Source organism: Phocoena phocoena, chromosome 5, assembly GCF_963924675.1.
Source record: "Phocoena phocoena chromosome 5, mPhoPho1.1, whole genome shotgun sequence".
NCBI lineage: Eukaryota > Metazoa > Chordata > Mammalia > Artiodactyla > Phocoenidae > Phocoena > Phocoena phocoena.
In genome coordinates this window covers 98379089-98399361 of record NC_089223.1, presented here as the reverse complement: position 1 = coordinate 98399361, position 20273 = coordinate 98379089, and the positions used below count along the sequence as shown (strand labels likewise).

Below are 20273 nucleotides of genomic sequence, written 5' to 3'. Positions count from 1 at the left end.
GTCAGTGGGGCTGGTAGTAAAGTCAGAGATGCGAGTATAATCTAGAAACAAGTTACATTCTTAAAAAACAGAATCACAACTGTGAACAGAAAAGCAATGGAGACCCCTTCTTGAGCTAAACTACTTTACTTGGATACATGCGAGAAGAGTCTGTATTTCCTGCCAGATGAAATTCAGATAGTTACAGGGCAGGCAGAGTCCTAAAACATCTCTACTAATGACTGCATAGCATTTAAAACCCTTTTTTTTTATTAAAAAAAATAAAATAAAATAAACAGATATATAGTAAAGTTCACAGATAAGTTTTCTCTGTAAAATAAATAAAGTGTTCATTGATTAGCATCATACATACAGTAAAATACAACCTGTTTTTACATGTTTATATACTGTACACAGATTATCAATTGGCAGCCTGGTGTCTGATGGGCTGGAAGGGTTTGCGTGAGTGATGTGTCACATCGGGAAATCCCAATTTCAAATGTTAAAATATACAACTACTTTGTTTTGAGTTCAGGTACAAAGTAAACTTATTTTCCTTTATCTGAAATAAATGTACATAATACTTCTATGAACAATAGTTTATAAAGCTGTTTAAAACATAACAAGAAAAAGCTTGCACCTAGGAACTTGGGAGCACATGCACGGCCTTCCCCTGGTTAAAAACAACAGCCTGTGGCCCTGAGGCTTGTCCCTCTTCTCTCTACCGTGTCCCCTTGTGGACCAGCCAGGGGTGGCCGCAGTCAGATTACCGCTTTGCCTTCTTCACCGGGGTCTCCTCCACCCTCTGCTGGCCTCTGGTGCGTGCCCCGGGAGGGCTAGCTTCTCTCTTGCGTTTGGTAGGAGGGGAGAGCTGTGCCTTTGATCTGCAGTAAACAAAAGTCAAGGCCGTGGTAAGACTTAGAAAGAGTTGCTTCAAATAATTTGGGAGTTCTTCAAAAATTGGAAGATTTTTGACCTTGAGAGCCAAGAAGAGAAAACCTGGATAAGGTCTACACAGGACACGAAGACTCTAGAAGAGCCTATGCTGACTGGTTACTTGCTGACAGCCTCACATCCTAACAGGGCACGGGTGGGGGAGTTTGGAAGCCTGTACTCTGATTCCGGTTCTGTCCTACTCTGGGTGTGGACCTTGGTCAAGACCACTTTCTTCTCTAGGCCCTAGTTCTTCTATCTATACAATAAAGAAATCAACGGCCAGTCCCATGTTGAAACAACTGGTGAGAACACAGCAGGATGGCAGCCTCCGTCTGAGCACGCGCACAACCGTGTCTCACAGGACGTTACCACAGAGGACAGCTGGCAGTGTTAGAAAAGGCATGGGAACCTGAGAAGAGTTTCCTACCCAGTCTCCCTGCCAGCAGCCTAGCCCTGCTCTCCATTCTGCCATTAGACTGATGTGTCGGAAACTTCAGTTAATCATGTCAATATCACCGTCTGTCTTATCTCTTCTCTAGGATCTCTGATACTTTCAGCACAAAGTCATCCAGAACGCAATACACAAAGTCCTTTACCATTTGCCCTCAACGGCTGCACCATTCTGGACTATAGTCCTGCCAAAGTAGCCCCATTCCCAAACACAAAGTGTTCTCTGACATGTTCATATTTTGGCATGTGATTTTTTTTTGGAACAACGCCACACCTCCTATCTGGCAAACCTCATTTTGAAGCCCCAGTTCAAAAGCAACTCCTTCTGGGAAGCCTTCCTCATCACAGAGCAAGCTGCCCTTCGGAAACCCCACAGCACTTTCTGTTGTTAATTTATCCACTGGAGTTTTTCAAATTGCAGGCTAGAGCCATTATTTTAAAACAATGTATTAATAGAACACAATAGACCACTGATATCACTTCTATTCAGTTTGGCTCATGAAAATTTTGTTTCAGTGACAACGACAATATTGCAGAATACATTCTTAACATGAGCTGCTTACTGTCAAAAAAGTTTGAAAGTCAGGTACACATACGTCCCTCCATTAGACAGGATGTTTCTCCAGGGCAGCTGCTGAGGTTATTCCTTTTCCTCTCTCCAGTGCCTAGAACAAAGCCCGACATGTGTGGGCGAGCAGTAAATGTTATATCAGTGAAGACACTTGGAAAATAAAACTGCAGGAGATGGGACTCTACTGATGTGAAGACATGTTTTACTTATTGTTCCTTTGACAGCACAAGTAAATAAGCTCAAATCGAGTCAAATATTGTTGTATATGATGTAGTTTCAGCATGTTATCTATGCATGTGTTGAGAACGGCTAAAAACCAGTGGTTGTCAATATCCCATTTCAAACCATAACCAGGGAAAGCCATCAGCCACTAAGTGTGCAGCTATTTACCTAGGAGTGGGCGTGTGCCAGCACTGTGCTGGATGTCATACCGCAGAGAACAGAAGCTTTGCGCAGGGGCTTCCGTCTAGCTGTGTGAGCTTGGCTAGGTCACCTGACAGACCCTTTCCTTCCACTCAGAGGGTGGCCTATGACCAGCAGCACTGGCAGCACCTGGGAGCTTGTGAGAAATGCAGACCATCAGGTCCTGCCCCAGACCTACAGAATCAGAGCCTGCATCTCAGCAAGAGCCTCTGTGACTGGCCTGCACATTCATGTTTGAGAAATAATGAACCAGACCTTTCTAACATTCTTCTCATATATAAAGTAAGGATAAATACTACATTTTACTTAATGAGGATTAATGGGAGAATAGATGTGAAAGGTGCCCGGCACTTCAGTTTGCTTCGCTTTCTATAACATGGGGATAACAATGCATACATACAAGTATGCTAGGAAGATCAAATGTGATAAGAGACATCAAAACAGTTTTTATACAATGTGAAGTCTTTTATTTTTTGATGCTATAATGTACAGAAGGTAAGGCAAGTCCCTGACCTCAAGGAAGAAGCTTATGGACCAGAGAGGAAAACAAAACTAACACACTTAAAGCAATGGTATATGCCACTGTCAACTGCACAGCCCCAATTAGAAGGGCAACAGGAAGGAGGTGAGGATGAGCTGAACGGGCAGGGCAGCATCCTGAAGGGGGTGGGTGTACAGGACGGAAGGACCTGCTGACTGGGGGCTGGTGGTGAGGGCGCTCCTCAAGAAAGAGCCAGAACAAGCAGAGGCAGGGAGCAGGGGTCGGCACAACCTGTGGGAAGCGGGAAGATGAACCAGGCCAGGCTGAAGGTGTAAGCCGGCTCGTGGCTATGCCTCAAGGGCTCTCCTGTCACCTCATCACCTCTCCAGTGCTCTGGGCAAAACAGAAATGACCCCGGGCTGTTACCTGCTGGACCCTGCTGCACTGCTTTAACCAAGCATTCAGGTCTGTGACCACTCGGGGAGAAACAAGCCTTGTCTTTGGTTCTGGGGGGCAGGAGTTGGCAGGTAAGGCTCACACGTGTCAAGGATAAAGCCTGTGCAGGAGGGCTGTGAGGTGGGGCAGACTGGTGAGGCCACCGAGACTCCTTTTGGCAGCCCTTCCTACTCTGTTTGGAGTAGATTTCATTTGGAAAACAAATGATTCCCAAAGACAGTTATTTGGCAAGACAAGAATCTTAAACTTAGGGAGAAAGCATCACTGCACCAAAACCAGTCTCAGGGGTTTAAAAGTGACTTGAACGTCAGCAGGACTTACCTTCCTAGTTGGGGAGATTTACTAACTTTTTCACTGGTAGATAATTTCTCTTTTGCTAATTTTTGGTGATTTCTAAGAGAAACTGTTTCTGGGCTGCCAAGTTTGGATGTTGCATGTGTAGATGGCTCACTATGATGTTTTCTGAAACAGATGATAGAAACACTGGGCAATGGCAGCACTGAACACTCCAGTCCCTGGGACTCCAGAAAGGACGAGGCTCCTCATGGGCAAGTCAGAGAATGGGGACTAAAAGTAGGAAAATGGCTGGTTTTCTGGACCACTGTTGGTAAGCAGGTCTTCATGTCACCTGAGACTAACTCTGCTTATATGACTCTAGCTTTGCTTTCACTGTGTGGGACAGTATATCGTGATTTAGAGAAAGATAACTCTGTGATAAACAGAAAATATATTGGCTGATGATATAAGATCCCAAAGTGCTCACCAGAGTAGAATAAGGGGCCAAGATCGATGAAAGTACAGTTCACAAAGCTGAATGTTAAGGCCCTGGAACCGGGTCCAAGCAGTCGCCTGCACAAGCATCAGGTGAGAGAAGAAATGCCCCACGAGGAAAAAGAACGTGCTGAGCTGGTGTGCAGCCCAGGCAGAGGGAGCCCAGTGAGCTGGATGCATGTTGAAGCACAGTCTAGAAAATAAGGTGGACAGGCCTCTTCTAGATTCATCAGCGCACACTTGGTGTAAACATTTGCTTCTTAAAAGAGAATACAGATAAACTGAGGAGAACAAACAGGATGATGAGGGGGCTCAAAACAAGAGAAGACCTAGAAGCCACCCTCCAGTGTTTAAGGGAAAGTTGTACAGGCTCCAAAGGTAGAAGCTATGGGGAGGCCAGCATCCATTGGACACAAGAGAATGCCATGAGGAGGTGGCTTTCCTGTCCTGAGGTAACATACAGAAGCAGAAATACCTTTACAGAGGAGCTGCTGGCAGCATGATCGAGGTACTGATGGGTTTGCAGTATGGACCCACTGAGACCCCATGTGACCCTGAGAATCTGTGGGATTATAAAGATGCCAGAGCCCTGGAACCAATCAACCAATGCCAAGGAATCTAAAGTGAAAAAAATCCCTTTGTAAGTCACAAGCTCCTAAAGTGCATTAAGGAGAAGCATTGATAATCCGGGTGATTATAGAACCGTAAGTCAAATACGATTTATTTTTGAAGAATAAATTTTAAAGGGAAAATCTGTTAGCTACTTTTAGACACTCACTTGAAGATGCCTAGAAGGCCTGTGGAACTTTCTGAGTTGGGCTCGACTATACTGGATGATCTTTTCACGAGTGTAAAAGAGGGAGGGGTGTCTGTACCCAAATGCACCCTCTCAATCAGCAGATATCTTAATTCTGTGATTCCTATTTATCTGAGCTGCCCCACCTAAAAAACAACCATGAGACACCTCGCCTTCAGCCCTGTGAGCTCATAAAGTCTTCTGGCTCTAAAATCTCATTCTTTGAGAAACTAAACCACATCATGAATGGCTAATAATGTACAGGTTTAGAGGAATTAGAAATAGGTTCATTTTAAGTCTTCATGTAAACATAACACATTATTACTATTATACTACAGTGGCAGATGTTAGTAAGTGATACTCTTGAAATAAATATTCCTGAAATCTTGGATAATGAAATTATAGATGATGATACCAAGATTAACAGCTTGTGAATCACATTAAAAATAGAAAATATTCACGCTTCAGAAAAAGTTATAAAACTGTAAGGTGATGCAACACTTCTCAAGATGGGCTGTGGGGAAAGGAATACTGATTGATGTTAAAAGGTATAATAACAGGGGCTGGGGGGCCAAGTATAACTGACAAAGTTAAATAGGTTTCTTTCCTTTAGGACCATGATAAGCCCTTAATATGGTAATGTACACTATGGCTTAAGAAGGAGAGAAAATTCAGAGGCATTCCCCAAACTCACTTGACCATGGTCCTCTTTTCTCCAGAGGCTCTGGCTAGACTAGGGTTTGGGAGAACGTACTGTGGGAAACATATGAAATTGCCAGTTATGTAAGTGGAAAATGGTGGCCATCCTGGCGATTTCACGTGATGGACCCGTTACACAGCACTGTGAGGTGCATCTTGCAACGGGTATGGGCTCGTGATTTCTCTTTCTCACTGCAGCTAAGCACGCTGCACACAGAGACTGTGTTGTATGTATCTGTGTTTCCACCCACGGTGCTTAGCACTGCATCTGAGACATCTACTCATCCTTGATAAATATTTATGAAGGAACTAAATAGGTTGCACCAAACAGGTTTCTAAAGCCTGGAAAAGATTCCAAAGTGATCCTCAAAAATGGTTTAAGAGGGAAAATAGCCTCTCCCAGAGGAAATGAAATGTCAGAGGACTGGGAGCATGTTCTCTCCTGAGGATAAAACGAAAGGAAAGAGCTCACACTGTGGCACAAGTGAGTCAAAGACAAGAGAAACCCATGAAACCCACAGCTATTTTCTGATGGAGAAGCTGGTAAAGGTTCTGGAAGCTCTCCTTTGTCCCCTGTTACCTCTGAGCCTCTGATCTGGTGCTGGACCTTGTGGTGGCTCCTGTGGGCTCATCCTCTTCCTCTTCTTCCTCTTCCTCATCAGACTCCTGGTCTTTCTTGTCCTCAGTTGCTTCAGAAGCTGATTTCTGGCGTTTTCTTTCTGGCTCTGAGGACTCTGTTCAGACAGAACGGTAACACCTGGATTGTACAATTCCCAAAGACACTTCCAAAGGACAGATATTAGGGCCTTGGAGGCAGAAGAAGTGGTTTTCCACTTCCTTTTTGTTTCAGCACTTGCAATTCACAACTGTTTAACTTAATCTCTGGGATAGTTTACTTAGGCAGTTCACAGCCAGCATTTGCAAAAAATTCACATGTACTCAGAAAAGCACCTGGGATGTACCATTTCTGACACAGGATTAGAGCCATTTCACACATATTTATGTAGTATTAATACTAGCTGCACCCCCTGGATTTTTCCTCATCCAAAGAAAAACTCTTAAAAAGGTGATTCTGAAATGATAAGACTCTGTAATTAAGACTCTGCCAGGAACATACCAGCATCATCTGATAGAGTGAGCGAACGCTTGGGCTTTCTTCCTCTCCGACGCACATTTGCTACAGATTTTTCTTCACTGTCATCCTAGAAGCAATAAAATTAAAGTTGAAATGGTGGTCACTTGAGCATTTACTAAGTTTATTTCTAAAGGACATGTCTTGATAAGAAAATTAACACTTACATTGCTTCCACTTCGTTCTTGTAGGTTAGGTATTTCTTTATTGGACTCATCTTTAAGAAAAGGAAGATCTCTGCATTAATATTTTAATTAGTGTCAAATTAAATTTCAACAGTTTGGCTTGCTGTCTGTGAATGTACCAGTGATAATTAAGGTATTCTTACGCAATTTATCATTGTTTTTGTATCAGCCAAGCAAACGTTGAGGTGGAATACCTAAGCAAAAAAGCACGTCAGAATGAAAGTCAGGATACCAAAGTTTGCGTTTCAGATCTGTCATGAATAAGCTATGTGATCTAGGCAAATTACTTAAATTCCCTCAGCCTCAGCTTTTTCATCTGTGAAATGAGGATTTGGGTTAGATTGCCTTCATGGTTTCTCTCTTTCAGCTCAAATGCTCTGAACCTGGAAAGGGAGGAGGAAGGGGACATCTAGGGAGCCCCCAAGAAACAGCAGGAACTGCAGGTCAGGATTCCAGACTTTACTCAAATTGTAATGGAGCTCTATAAATAGTACAGCCCTCATTTGATAGGTAGGAAAATGAGGCTTGAGTAACTTAAGTAATTTGTTCAGAGTCACGTAACTAGCAGGTGAGGGGGGGGAGTTGGAATTCTTATGACTCCATATACTTATATCATGGTATCTAGAAAAGTACATTTTATAATCCTATTTTAGGTTGTGAATACCTATTCTTTATGTATTTGCTTTCTGTAGATGTTATCATTTTCTGAGAATGTATCTTGGTAAGAAAAATGAAGTTTAGTTCAATGCACTGTTTGAAGCTAAGATTATGAGGATGCTGATTAGACACTCAACAACCCCAAAGTGGACTTACTAGTGATGAAGACTGCGTAGCTGCCTTTTCTGCAATTTCACTAAACTAACGTAGGTAGAAGAGTTAAAAACCAAGAAAAAGGCTCACAAAGAAGAATCCAGTCTTTAACTGGTCATCATTACCCAGATTCAGAAAACTACTGCCCAACGACAATACTAAAACATAATTGCATAGCTTACAATAGAGTCTTTAAAGGGCATTTGAGTTCTAAAGATTTCTTGTTGTATGGATATAAAATATTATAAAATTATGAATAAAAGGTGGTTAAAAACAAAACATAAGCAAAACCTCCTTTTGTTAAAAAAAATAAACAAACCTTAATTTTCAAAGAGGCAAGAAAAAGTAAAATATGATCATAAGATCCCACACGTAGTTAAATGTGGAAAAAAAATTTAAATTACACATTTGCTTTTACCTTGCTAATCAAAATATGTACTTTCCTGATATGACCATGCTATTTATTTGGTCCAAAATACTTGTCATATTCTTTTTTTTTTTTTGCCTGTGTCAGCACTTTCAAACCCATCAATGGCCATTTTTTGCTTTTATGTATCAAAAAATTTAAACCATGAAATTAATACAGACACATAGTAAAGATTCTAGAAAATGCAGGCAACAGTAAAAACATGAAATGTTCCTACTATCTCACCAGCCAGAGCTAATCATTATCAACATTTTGGAATATTTTTTCTTCTTGAAATGAGGACAAAAACACTTCATTGAAACAATTTTATCTCTTGCATCCTAGTTCTGGAAGCTGCACAGGCTCCTTTCAAAATTCTTCTTCTGAAAACAATAGGCTCTTGGGCTGAATTTCTGTCTTCCTGATAAGATTTCCCAGTCCCAGGTTGATCTATTTCTCCCTAAAACATGTCCATGAAAGTATGGTTTGGACACAGCAGTGCCTTCCCTCTTTTGCTCCGTGTTGCCCTCCCCCTCCTCTCTGAAGGCTTCCCAGACTAACAAAACTGAGAATGACTCATTTCACAGGAAAAGCCACTAGCTAGAGTCTCTCATGGCTACAAGGACAGCCGCTTTTACCAAGGAAGCCACCCACTTCATTGGAAAACAATGAAATTCTAAAACCTTCCCTGACAGCCAGGCTTCCCCACCCCTTCCTTAAATCATACACAGAGCAATGCTTTTAGGTACATACCTGTTTGCATTATTTTCTGTTTGCTGCCAGGTGGAGATTGTTCTACCTAAATTTAAACAAAGAAAAAAACTGAAGTCAGAAGTTTGTTATCATCACGTAGAAAGTCAATCAACAATGTAAAGAAGGTACAGGAGGACCTCTGTTTATTATGTAGGCAGAATATCTGGAACCTACTTCCTGCAGTTGATTAAACATACCAAGCAAATATGGATGCCTATGATTCTGAACACACAGGCCTTTCCACAAGGAGGATTAGGGCTGCCACAAGCCTCTCCCAGCCACTGTGCTGCTATGCCGGGGGGCAAGCAATGGAGGGACACACATGGCCTGCTGTTAATATTCCCGAATCCGGCCCGGCAAACCATCTTATGTGTTGGTAAATGCATTCACACTCTTACATGTGGTTCTGTTGTCTTATAAGAATTCTAGTGAGATAATTAATGCAGATATTGTTATACTACTTTATATCCAAGGAAATGGGAGTCTCGAGAGGGTCACATGACTGGCCCAGTACCACAGATCTGGGAGCAAGTGGCAGAGCTGAGGCTTGAATCCCATTTGCTTTTGTTAGGTCAGTGGACATGTCTGTCCTCTTAATAATGTTATCATTGAAACTCATGCAATGACGTCTTGGTACAATGATTTTGTTGGGTATACACTTCAGGGTCAAAGATAAAGAATATTAAAAAACATAAAGTATTACTGCCAATTTTCCTGCATCAAAATAGGTGTACATTCTACTATAAAAGGGCCTCCATAAAAAGTAGTAAGATAGACACTTTGGAGGTTTCCATAAAGAAGCCGTTATCTAAAAATCATACAAAACAGCTATTTTCTATATTTTAATCAAGGATGACAAGAAGATAAGTCCCTAGATAATTTATATAACTGAACTGACAGGTGAGGATAGAGTCAGAGTGAATTACAATTAATATATTTATATGATGCTATTAGTAATCATAATATTATCTGAATGGTTATTTGATGTTTTATTTAAGAAAATCTCTTAAAGCTTTTCAAATACTTTTTAGAAAAGATAGTTGAAAATGCTAATATTGCAGTATACTCTTTCCAGTCAAGAGCAGATATTTGAAGAATTCTCATCTTTTGCAATTACTTACAGTGACAATGCCAGCATCTGTTTTGCAGTCATCTTCTAAAAAATAAAAATCTCACTTAGAAAATCAATTTGAAAATTTCTTTTGTGTGAACTGAAAACACACCAAATACCTACTTGTTTTTAATGATGTTTCTACAGGGTGTTTACGAGGTCTTCCTCTTTTCCTTTTAATAATTACTGGCTGATCTTCCTAAGGGGAAAAGGAAAAAAAAGCAATACAAAGTTTTATCCTCTATTATACAAATAGTTTGCTTTCTCAAAATGGGATTTAGAGTTCCCTCCTAAGAGGTCTCAAATCCCAGCTTTGTCTCTTAAAAAATATGTGACCTTAGGCTTAGTGCTTCATTTCTCTCAGTACAGTCCCCTCACTTGACAAACAAGTCTGAGTATGAATGAGTATGAGCTGACTGAGTATAAATTCAGAGTCCTGAGGATTATGAGATAATGAGATAATGGAAGTAAGTGCTCAGTGTCAGCTTTTACTTCTGTAATAAATATGTATGTCCACTTAAATGTGGATTTGGTCCTAGTCACTTGTGACCAAATGGGATCCCTTATAAAAAATAAAGGAGGCCACTGAAAACAAACAGAACTATTAAAAAGCTGTATCAACAAACAGCTTGGAGAGGGTGTGGAGAAATGAATAAATGCTGGAGAGGGTGTGGAGAAAAGGGAACCCTCTTGAATTGTTGGTGGGAATGTAAATTCATACAGCCACTATGGAGAACAGTATGGAGGTTCCTTAAGAAACTAAAAATAGAACTAGCATACGACCCAGAAATCCCACTACTGGGCATATACCCTGAGAAAACCATAATTCAAAAAGAGTCATGTACCACAATGTTCACTGCAGCACTCTTTACAATAGCCAGAACATGGAAGCAACCTAAGGGTCCATCGACAGATGAATGGATAAAGAAGACGTGGCACATATATACAATGGAATACTACTCGGCCATGAAAAGAAACGAAATTGATTTATTTGTGGTGAGGTGGATGGACCTAGAGTCTGTCATACAGAGTGAAGTAAGTCAGAAAGAGAAAAACAAATACCATATGCGGACACATATATATGGAATCTTAAAAAAAAAAAAAAAAAGTTCTGATGACCCTAGGGACAGGACATGAATAAAGATGCAGAGGTAGAGAATGGACTTGAGGACATGGGGAGGGGGAAGGGTAAGCTGGGATGAAGTGAGAGAGTGGCATGGACATATATACACTACCAAATGTAAAATAGATAGCTACTGGGAAGCAGTCGCATAGCACAGGGAGATCAGCTCCGTGCTTTGTGACCACCTAGAGGGGTGGGATAGGGAGGGTGGGAGGGAGATGCAAGAGGGAAGGGATATGGCGATATATGTAAACATACAGCTGATTCACTTTATTATACAGCAGAAACTAACACACTATTGTAAAGCAATTACACTCCAATAAAAATGTTAAAAAAAAGAAGCTGTATCAAGACTGGCAAACTTGGCAATGGTTATGTAGATCTGGCTGGTGTACAAGTTGTTTCCCTTGATTTATGGGCCTCCGTCTCAGGTCACTGTGATTCTGTGTCCCACTGGGCTCTCTGCAAATCCGAAGGGGCCTGGAGTGAGCAGGGATGGAGGTCTGCCTTTCCTGCAGCCTCCCAGGAATCCCTGACCTCACCTTGTCAAACTGGGTCCCGTCTGGCACTTGCTGCAGGCCTTCCGCACATCCTGATGCTGCTGCTCCCATTTCGTTCTGCTGGACTCCAGGGCTCAGCAGCTCCCTGTTCTCTGACCTGAGCTGGTGCCTGGCTTGGCCGTGCTAAGCCTCTGGGTCAGGAAGTGACATGGACACTGAGGTACAGATCTGGGCTGATCCCATGTGGCTGACAGAAGTAGGTCTCATACAAATGTTTGGATAAAATTAAGATATAGGGAACAAAATGAATCAAAATGACACTGATGAAGTGCACTGCATGAAATGCTGTCCTAGTGCACTAAAAAAAAAAGAGCTACTTCAAAAGCATTTAAGAAGAACTTTGGGTAAGAGCATTGAATGTATTTTATTTGTTTGTAGTACTTAAATAAATCTGAACAAATAAATATAAAAAACATTTCTCACCTCCTGAGATTTTATGTTGTCATCATCATTCTGCTCTGTCTTTTCGCCAGAGGCTTCACTGCTGCTGTATTCATCTGAAGAAAGAGCAGAGCTCGTTCACTGCTGGGGACTACACTCAGCCTTGGCGCCAGGACACCTACCAAGGTGACCTATGTCGTCCCCGTCACACATGCACACAGACTCCATTCTCAGGTGGACACACCAAAGTTAATAAGCCAGAGTCTGGTTAACCGATAAGAAGCACACTTTGGGTAAAACAGGAGCCAGATTAAAAATGATCCCCAAGTGCTACTGATACTCAGCACGACGTACTGTGTTATAACAGGAAGGCAGATCAGCAAACTGCAGTTTCAGTTGGTGAAGCCTGGTGAGAGATATGCTGACTGCTTTGAAGGATTAGTCTCCTCTTAAAACAATTTATCTAAGTAGATGTATTACTCACCTTTTTCTTCCATGGCCCTTGAAGCAGTGTTGTTTGTCTTAGAACTTGTTTTAGGTAACTCTTCCAAATCTCCAGAGTTCTCTTCCTATGGAGAAGTTGAACAAGACAAGAAGCTTCTTTTTCTTACTTATTTCAACAATAATTTCCTAGCAGTCTTTTAGATATCTGTGGGAATTTTTTAAAAAAAATAACAATCTTGCTGCTTGGGAGACTACACAAAAAGATACAAAATCTGAAGGCAGAAAAGCATGAGATAAGGCTATAAAGCAACAAGGCCATTTTTTTTTTCCCCTGCAAAATGGAAATTGCTCTCCTCCCTCACCCTGGACTTTTCAAGAGAAACTCCAAAGAAAGAACTGAAAGGAATTTACAACAGTTTTTTTTTTTTTTTTCTTTGCTGGTGGAGGCGAGGGACTGGGGGAAACGAATAAAGCAGAAGATGCCAAAGAGAACTTCTGGGTATCCAGCTGGGCTGATTTAGAGCAATGATTTCTCAATGGTTAAATTATTTGCCCTTAGCTGCAAAGAAGTTTTGAGCATGAAATACCAAATTGTTTATACTATGATACTAATATAATGTATAAATAAAAATATACAAGTTAAATTTAAAATCAGAATACTGTTTTATATTGAGAATATTACCTGTATATGTGATTTTTAAATGAAAATAAGTCAGAGTATATTTAAATTTAACATTAAAAACCTTACACAAAGTTGAAGGGAGAATAAAAGGATACCCTTTAATCTGTTTCTTTCCAAATTCAGGAGTACTGTCTCAAGATTTTTGTTCTGGATAGGGCAGGGGGAGTGATGGGCTTTTTAAAACCCAGTATCTTTCCTTGGCCACAACCAACTGAAATTCATGACAATATGTGACTTTACCTCTTCGGTTGTTAAAATTCTTTTACTACTTTTTATTTAGTTTATCAGTTATTGGGAGGAAAAGAGACTATAAACTGGTTTTAGTGAGCTGGAAGTCAGCTGCATATATTTATAAGGTGACTTAAATACTTTTGGAACAAGTTGGAAAAACAATAGATTAGGGAAAGAGAGAGAAAAAGAAGATGGAGGTGGACTGGAATAGACACTGAGAAGTACTGTCTCAGAAATGGGAGAAAACCCAAGAAGAGGTTATCTACCAGGAAATGGAGAAATCTGGGCCTAGAACAAAAGACAGGGTAAGAGCAGAAATGAAAATTTGTGAGCCGCTTCCCTGAGTCACAAGGTGAAAATAAGATCATAGGAAAAAAGAGGCAATGAGGGAGGGCCCATCCTTGGACTACCTATATTTTAGGGGCTGGAGTTATGGTAAAGAGAAAGCCAAATATTAAAATTTTTAAACAGTATGTATCACCGTATTTCACTGTTCTCATGTAAGTATATCTATAATAAAGCATATTACACTTGGGAAGAAAGGACCTGGAAACCTAAGGAAGTCAATGAACAAAAACCTAAGCAATGATTATATCTAAACTGTGATATTAATACAATCTCACAGTTTAAGATTATAAAGTGCAACATTTGTTTTTTCCTTTGAGAGAGCCTAAAAAATATACACCTTTTATTTTTAGAGATACATAAAGTAAAAGGGATATTAGAACTATATATATAATATATACACACACACACATATATATAATACAAAATAAGTATACACAGTGATGTAATTAGGTTACCCCTAAAACTTAAAATTAATATGTGGAAAAAGTACCTTTGTATCCTGTGGCTCAGTTTCAGAGCATTGCCTCTGTCCTGTTTCTATTATGGAATCCAGGACATCTGGATTATCATCTGTAAATCAGTTTGCACAGAATCACAAAGGAATAAAAGCCAAATAAAATGCATAGTTCTATTTTAAAAAATGACAGTTTGAGACTTCTATCTTAGGCATTTATGATGTCATGTGACTTGAGCACTGAACACTGGCCTTGGCCCTAGCAAAACCAAAAAAATAAAAATAAAAAAATCTAAATGCTCAAATGGCACCAACAAAGCAGGAGGTTCTGTGGAGAAGGCTTAGGACATAGCGTTTCCACAGATTCTTTTATTCTTGGCTGAGCTGTGTGGCTGTGGTTCCCCAACCAGGGATTGTACCCAGGCCACGGCAGTGAAAGTGCCAAGTCCTAACCACTGGACCTCCAGGGAATCTCTGTCCACAGACACTTTTAACTTCCTGAACAGGTTAGCACCTAAGAGGTATGGCTTAGCAATTAAGACCATGCTCTTGGGAATCAGATTTACTTGATGGCACCTGGTTGGGGCCCAGGCCCAGGTTACAGAGGAAGCCTGGGTTTTTGTGATTTCCAGGGGTTGGGTCTTCTGCAGGGAATAATCTAGTTTCTAGATCAAGTCCAGAAAAGACCTTGGAGGTGTCAAGCTGGTCTGGAAACACACTAGAGTTAAGAGTTGTAAACAATTACTACCCTCAAGAATTTTCTATGTTACCGGCCCATTATTTTGGATGTGAAAACAATATGATTTTCAAAGATGTCTAAAACAGGAACACATATATTCTAGATACCCAGTTCATCTTCTGAAGAGAGATACTGCTTCTTTCTTTTTCTTTTAGGCATGTGCCTTTCTTCCTCTTCAACCTAGAATTAAGAGTGACTATATTAAAGACAGTAGAATTTGGATCCAAATCTACTTAAAGAGGGGCACATTGTATTAGTTTCTAGCCCTTGGAATAAATTTTTTAAAAATCTAGAATATTGCTTCTGGCATCTAGATTTGGATTAGGCTCATTTTGTAAGCTTGAGGGTTTTTTTTTTTTTTTAAGATTTTAATATAAATCCATACAAAATATCCATATCTATTTTTGGTTACATACTGTATTTCAGCAATTCTAAAATACGTTAAAAAAATTCTCATTTTACCATCTCTGAAGTCAAACTATGTGTTACAATTGATGGCATGTCATAAATTAATTGGCAACATTTTTCTCCCGTCTTGGTGGCCTATTAAAGGGCTGATGAATGGCAGTATATGAAAAAACATCCTTGACTGTACCGTAGGGACATGTCCAAATAATCCTGGGACCTGCCAAATTACCTAAACCTTACAAGAACATAAAGAAGTAACAGTGATATGGAGAAATCTTAATACGTACATTTAATTTCTTATATACACAAAGAGGTAAAAGCCTTTATGCACAGGAGAAAGCACTATGCATAAAACATGAAATACTTGAGTTTCTTATGAAAACCCACCTCTTTAGGATTTGTTTCAACACTATGACTTCTTACGGCTTCTGTGTTGTCTTTTCCACTATTGGATGTCTCTGAGTAATAAATACAAAAGAAAAAAGAAAAAAAACAAAACCCCACCTTAAGTATTCACTCCAATACTTATTTTAGGGGTGTGTGTGGAAGGGGGAAGGAAAAGAAGAAAGAATACTTTACAAATGACTGTGGTGGGATCCTCACAAAAACTATGTCAGGTAAGTTCCATGATTTCCATTTCTAGACTTGAGTAAATGGAGTTGAAGGAGGGAAGAGAATCACTGGAATTTACATGGTAAATGTCAAAGCCATTTCTCCCCCCAGCTCCTGTATCAGCACAGTATGAACAAGTGTCCAAGGAAAACAATAGATCATGCATGGTAGCTCTCTTTGTAATTGGGATAAGTTGCAAAAAACCTCAATGTCCACTAACAAAAGAAGCAAAATAGTAACTGTGGTATATTCACACCATGGAATACTAAAGAGCAACTGAAGTAAAGTAACTAGAATTATACATGTCAACATGACAAAAAAGAGATTGGGATTGGGGAGGGGGGTGTATAATATGGATTCAAATATATCTGTACAATTTTTAAAAAAAAGTTATGAAGCAAATATACTGCATTTTAAGATATGACAAAACTAGGTGATGGATACATGGGTGTTTATAATTATTGCCACTTTACTTTGGTTTGAAATATGGTATAACTTGTTATAAAAATAACTGTATAGGGGATTAAGACCTCTTTCCCCATTCTTGGAATAGGGAATCAACAAAATCAGTAGGAATCAACAAAATTCTACATTTTGTTTTGAGAAGAGAATTATTCCTCTGGGGTTGGCAGTCTCTGCAGGTTGCGTGCAATGAGGTCTGACCCCTGGGCGATGAGCCTCATAAATGTGATGTCTCTGATCTGCTACCAAATTGAGATTGCTTGTCAGAAATCAACAGTTAAGTACTTAGCACAGAGCCTCTCCTATGATACAAACCACTGGGGTCTATACATTTTGTATCCACATTGGATAAATCTACTGTGAGGTTTCTGGCAAAGTTCTAGTAGCTATTTAAGGCAAGGCACCACTTACAAGCTATGCGGCCTTGAATGAGACACTGGACCACTCCATGCCTCAGTTTCCTCAACTACAGATGTGATGCTGTTAATGCTCATTGTAATGGATCATATAAATTAGATGAGTGAAAATTTGCAAACTAATTATAATTAGCACAGGGCATGTCACACAGAAGGCACTCAACAAATGATAACTATAATATTAAAATTACTACTATGAAATACACTAACTTACCTTCTTTGCTTTGAGATTTGCTATGAATTTCATTTGTTTTTGAGCCTGAATTTTCGACCTAAACACGCAACAGAAAAAGTTACTTATGGATAATCTCACACAAATCTTGAATATCTAGAAAATAATCTGGCCGTTTGTGGGAACGCTTAAAGGAACTGGAGTCCGTGTTTTTTTAATAAATTTCACCCACAAGCTCAAGAGCATAGGGCATTTTCCTTTTGAAGAAGTTTCAGTTTAACAAATTAGCATCCCACTGTGTTTACTCTCCTTGTCTTTAAAATGGTTATGGCAAAAGAGTAAGAAATAAGAGAGAAAAAATTTCCGAATTCTATGAATTCTCTTCCCATCCAACAATCCCTGAAGATTTTCTTTACTAAAAAATGTTGAGGGATTCTGTCATTCTGTCATAAGGTTTCCCTCTGGGAAATCTTGTCAACTGTACTTTTTTTTTTTTTAAACACAGAGAGGAAGTCTTAGAATATCCTACAACATTCTAAATCCTAGCTACAGAATTTCATATTTGGAAAGGGCAGCTGTGCTTAGATGGGAAAAAGCCAGCTGGGGGATTCGGGGAAACAAGGTAGGATGCTGGGGAGCTCTGGAGGTTTCAGCCACATTTAGAATCCTTTTAACTCCTGGAGGGTAAACCTGAACAGAACCAAGTGGGGCTTTTCTCTTCCTTTTACTCAGTAGACCGTGTGTGAGCTTCTAGATACAGACTGGAATGTCTCAACAGGGTGAGGTAAGCCCTCTGATGCCATAGTTGTCTGGTAGGAAGCAAAGCTCTTCTGAGTCCTCTAGGGGCACTGGAAAAAATGTAGCTGTCTGTGATTTGCAAGCATTTTACAAAATGTTCACTTCCCTATGCACTAAGAAAGAAAAAAAAAAGCAAACAAAAACCCAACTCTTTCAAGCACAAAAGGGATTATGAGAGCCACAGCTGGGAAAAAATATGTATATATAGCAATTATAGTTTAGTATCTTCACAAAAGGTTTCTAAAGACATAAAGTGAACTTTAGTTTTTAAAATAAAGTCGGTTTGGTCTACAGCACCAGGATAATTTAAGACATCACAGTCCAATTTGCAATCCCATTATAGTAATAAAAAAAATAGAAAGCTCCTAGCTCTTTGAAGGATTTCATTAGGATTACCAGGGGAGTTCCCTAGTCTGAGGGATCTGGGCCACCTTCTATTTCCTTAGTGCTGTTTCATGACATGGCCTAAACAGCCACTAGAACACAGTGCAGCTGAATTGAGTGACTCCTTTTTTCTGAGAAAAACAACTACATTTCCTGACATCAGTGGATATAACTGAACATGGAACTGAAGGTGTCAGTAGGTTGAACTTGAATGGAGAGCACGTCCTGTCTTCTAAAGAAATGCACAGCCAGCCCCTCCCCTAAATGTAATTGCTCTCAAAACCCCAAATCAAAGCAACCCCAACTGATAACAACAAAACTCTAACCATTACAGTGACTTACATTTAGTGATTCAATCACCAACAAAGGCTCCCTCTGTAGTTCAGCTGTTCAAAAATAAAAATGAGAAATAAGGAAACTGAATGTTGTTTCTGAACCACAGAGAAACAAATTTAGAGCTTTTTAGTTAAGTCGGAATATGTCGCTAAGTGGCCTAGCTGCTTTTGTGAAATATACAATCCGTGTTCTGTCCTACTATCAGAAAAACAATGTTGCCTGCATTTTTACAGTAATGGCAGTGATCCATTAAATCACTATAGTGATGTAGCCATGTCGGTGATCTGAAGCTTAGAAGGACGGTGGAAGGAAGGCCTTTGCTGTAACTGTTAAGCGACAGTGTAACACTGGTTCATTTAAAAATAACGCCATCAAATGAAAAGTTAGATCCTATCCCTTCAAACGGCAATGGTCTATTTATATTCTTTGGAAACTTGAAGTACAAGGTCTACTGTTTCTACTCAACAATGACAGAACACACATTTTTCTTTTAAAAACAACTTCCTTTTACATAAGTAGATCTCTTATTGAACTGTACCTAAACACAGTAAAGTAACCTGAAATATAACTGTGGGGACAAAGGACTTCAGAATCCAAAAATGTTACCTTCTTGACAATTAACAAATGGGATATTAATTATTTGTATTATAACACATACATACAAATTTTAATTAATACATCTGTCCAAGTTTTGGATAGATTAGTCATCGTTAGGGTTTTAACATGTGAGCATGAATGGCTTACCAGGTCTTGGGGTGGTCTTCCAGGACTGCCTGGTACTTTTGCTTATAAGGCTTCTGAGGTCACATACTTTGAAGGCTGCCCTTTCAGATGGTTGTGCCTTGGAAGGTCCCTACCCTGACTGCCCCTGATAGTTCCGGGTGAGGATTTATACACACTGCCTTTCTCTTTGCCTTGTCCACTGAATATACACCTACTCATCCTTCAATATTTGCCTCCAAATTAGGGGGACTATCAAGTGCTTGAAATGAAAATACAAAACTTACATATTCTTTGACCTCTCAACTCACTCTTATGAAAACACTTAGGGAAATGCATGGTTACATGCATATGGAAGCTCACTGCAGCTAGTAAAAACTACAAAATCTGGAGACCACTAAAATATCTAATAACAAATGGGAAAATGCATTACAGACCACTATTAAAACAAATGAAGTTGATCTGTATACAGTGACAATGAAGGCTGCCCACAATATATGGCTGAGTTAAAAAAAATGATAGAACAATATAATTCAGGTACCTAAACTGAATCAGAGTAAGTCTCAGGATTTCAGCCATGAATGACAGCACAAAGATATCTTCCTAAAGACCAAGAATGAGAAAGTGATTACTTCTGCTGGGGGCTAAAGGAGAAGATAAGAAATTGGGCCTTTGCAAGCTGTGTCTTTGCTCCTGGATCATGCTTTACCTGAACTTTTCAGTTTTTTGAATGCTATGGACTGGATGTTTCTGTCCCCCTCACATAGAATATATTGCCACCCACCCCATATACTGAAATCCTAATCCCCAATGTGACGGTATTGGAGTTAGGGTCTTTGGGAGGTAATCAGATTTAGATGAAGTCATTTGTAAAGTGGTCCTGACACCAAAGTGTTTGAGAGCCGCTGTCCTAATCCTGTCTGACACTGAGGCTCTCCCCTAAAAAATACTTAGTGGACACCGAATACTACTGCACAGAGAGACTGAGAAGAGGCTATGCAAACGGGAAGTAGCTTCAGTAACTGGGCAACTGCCAGAGCCCAG

General features: G+C 39.8%; 1 protein-coding gene across 1 annotated transcript in view; it reads right to left on the bottom strand.

Annotated features, from left to right (window-relative positions):
• Positions 1-745: 745 nt before the first annotated feature.
• The window catches only part of BOD1L1 (biorientation of chromosomes in cell division 1 like 1), a 54293-nt gene continuing 34765 nt past the window's right edge, over positions 746-20273 (bottom strand). Inside the window, exons 13-26 of the mRNA XM_065877629.1 lie at positions 18516-18559; positions 17034-17091; positions 15717-15787; positions 15029-15101; positions 14219-14298; positions 12508-12592; positions 12066-12139; positions 10083-10158; positions 9970-10004; positions 8849-8894; positions 6862-6911; positions 6680-6764; positions 6143-6296; positions 746-863 (exon numbers count right to left, since the gene is read on the bottom strand). Of these exons, the coding sequence (XP_065733701.1) occupies positions 746-863; positions 6143-6296; positions 6680-6764; positions 6862-6911; positions 8849-8894; positions 9970-10004; positions 10083-10158; positions 12066-12139; positions 12508-12592; positions 14219-14298; positions 15029-15101; positions 15717-15787; positions 17034-17091; positions 18516-18559 (1049 nt within the window). The remainder of the gene's footprint in view (positions 864-6142; positions 6297-6679; positions 6765-6861; positions 6912-8848; positions 8895-9969; positions 10005-10082; positions 10159-12065; positions 12140-12507; positions 12593-14218; positions 14299-15028; positions 15102-15716; positions 15788-17033; positions 17092-18515; positions 18560-20273) is intronic.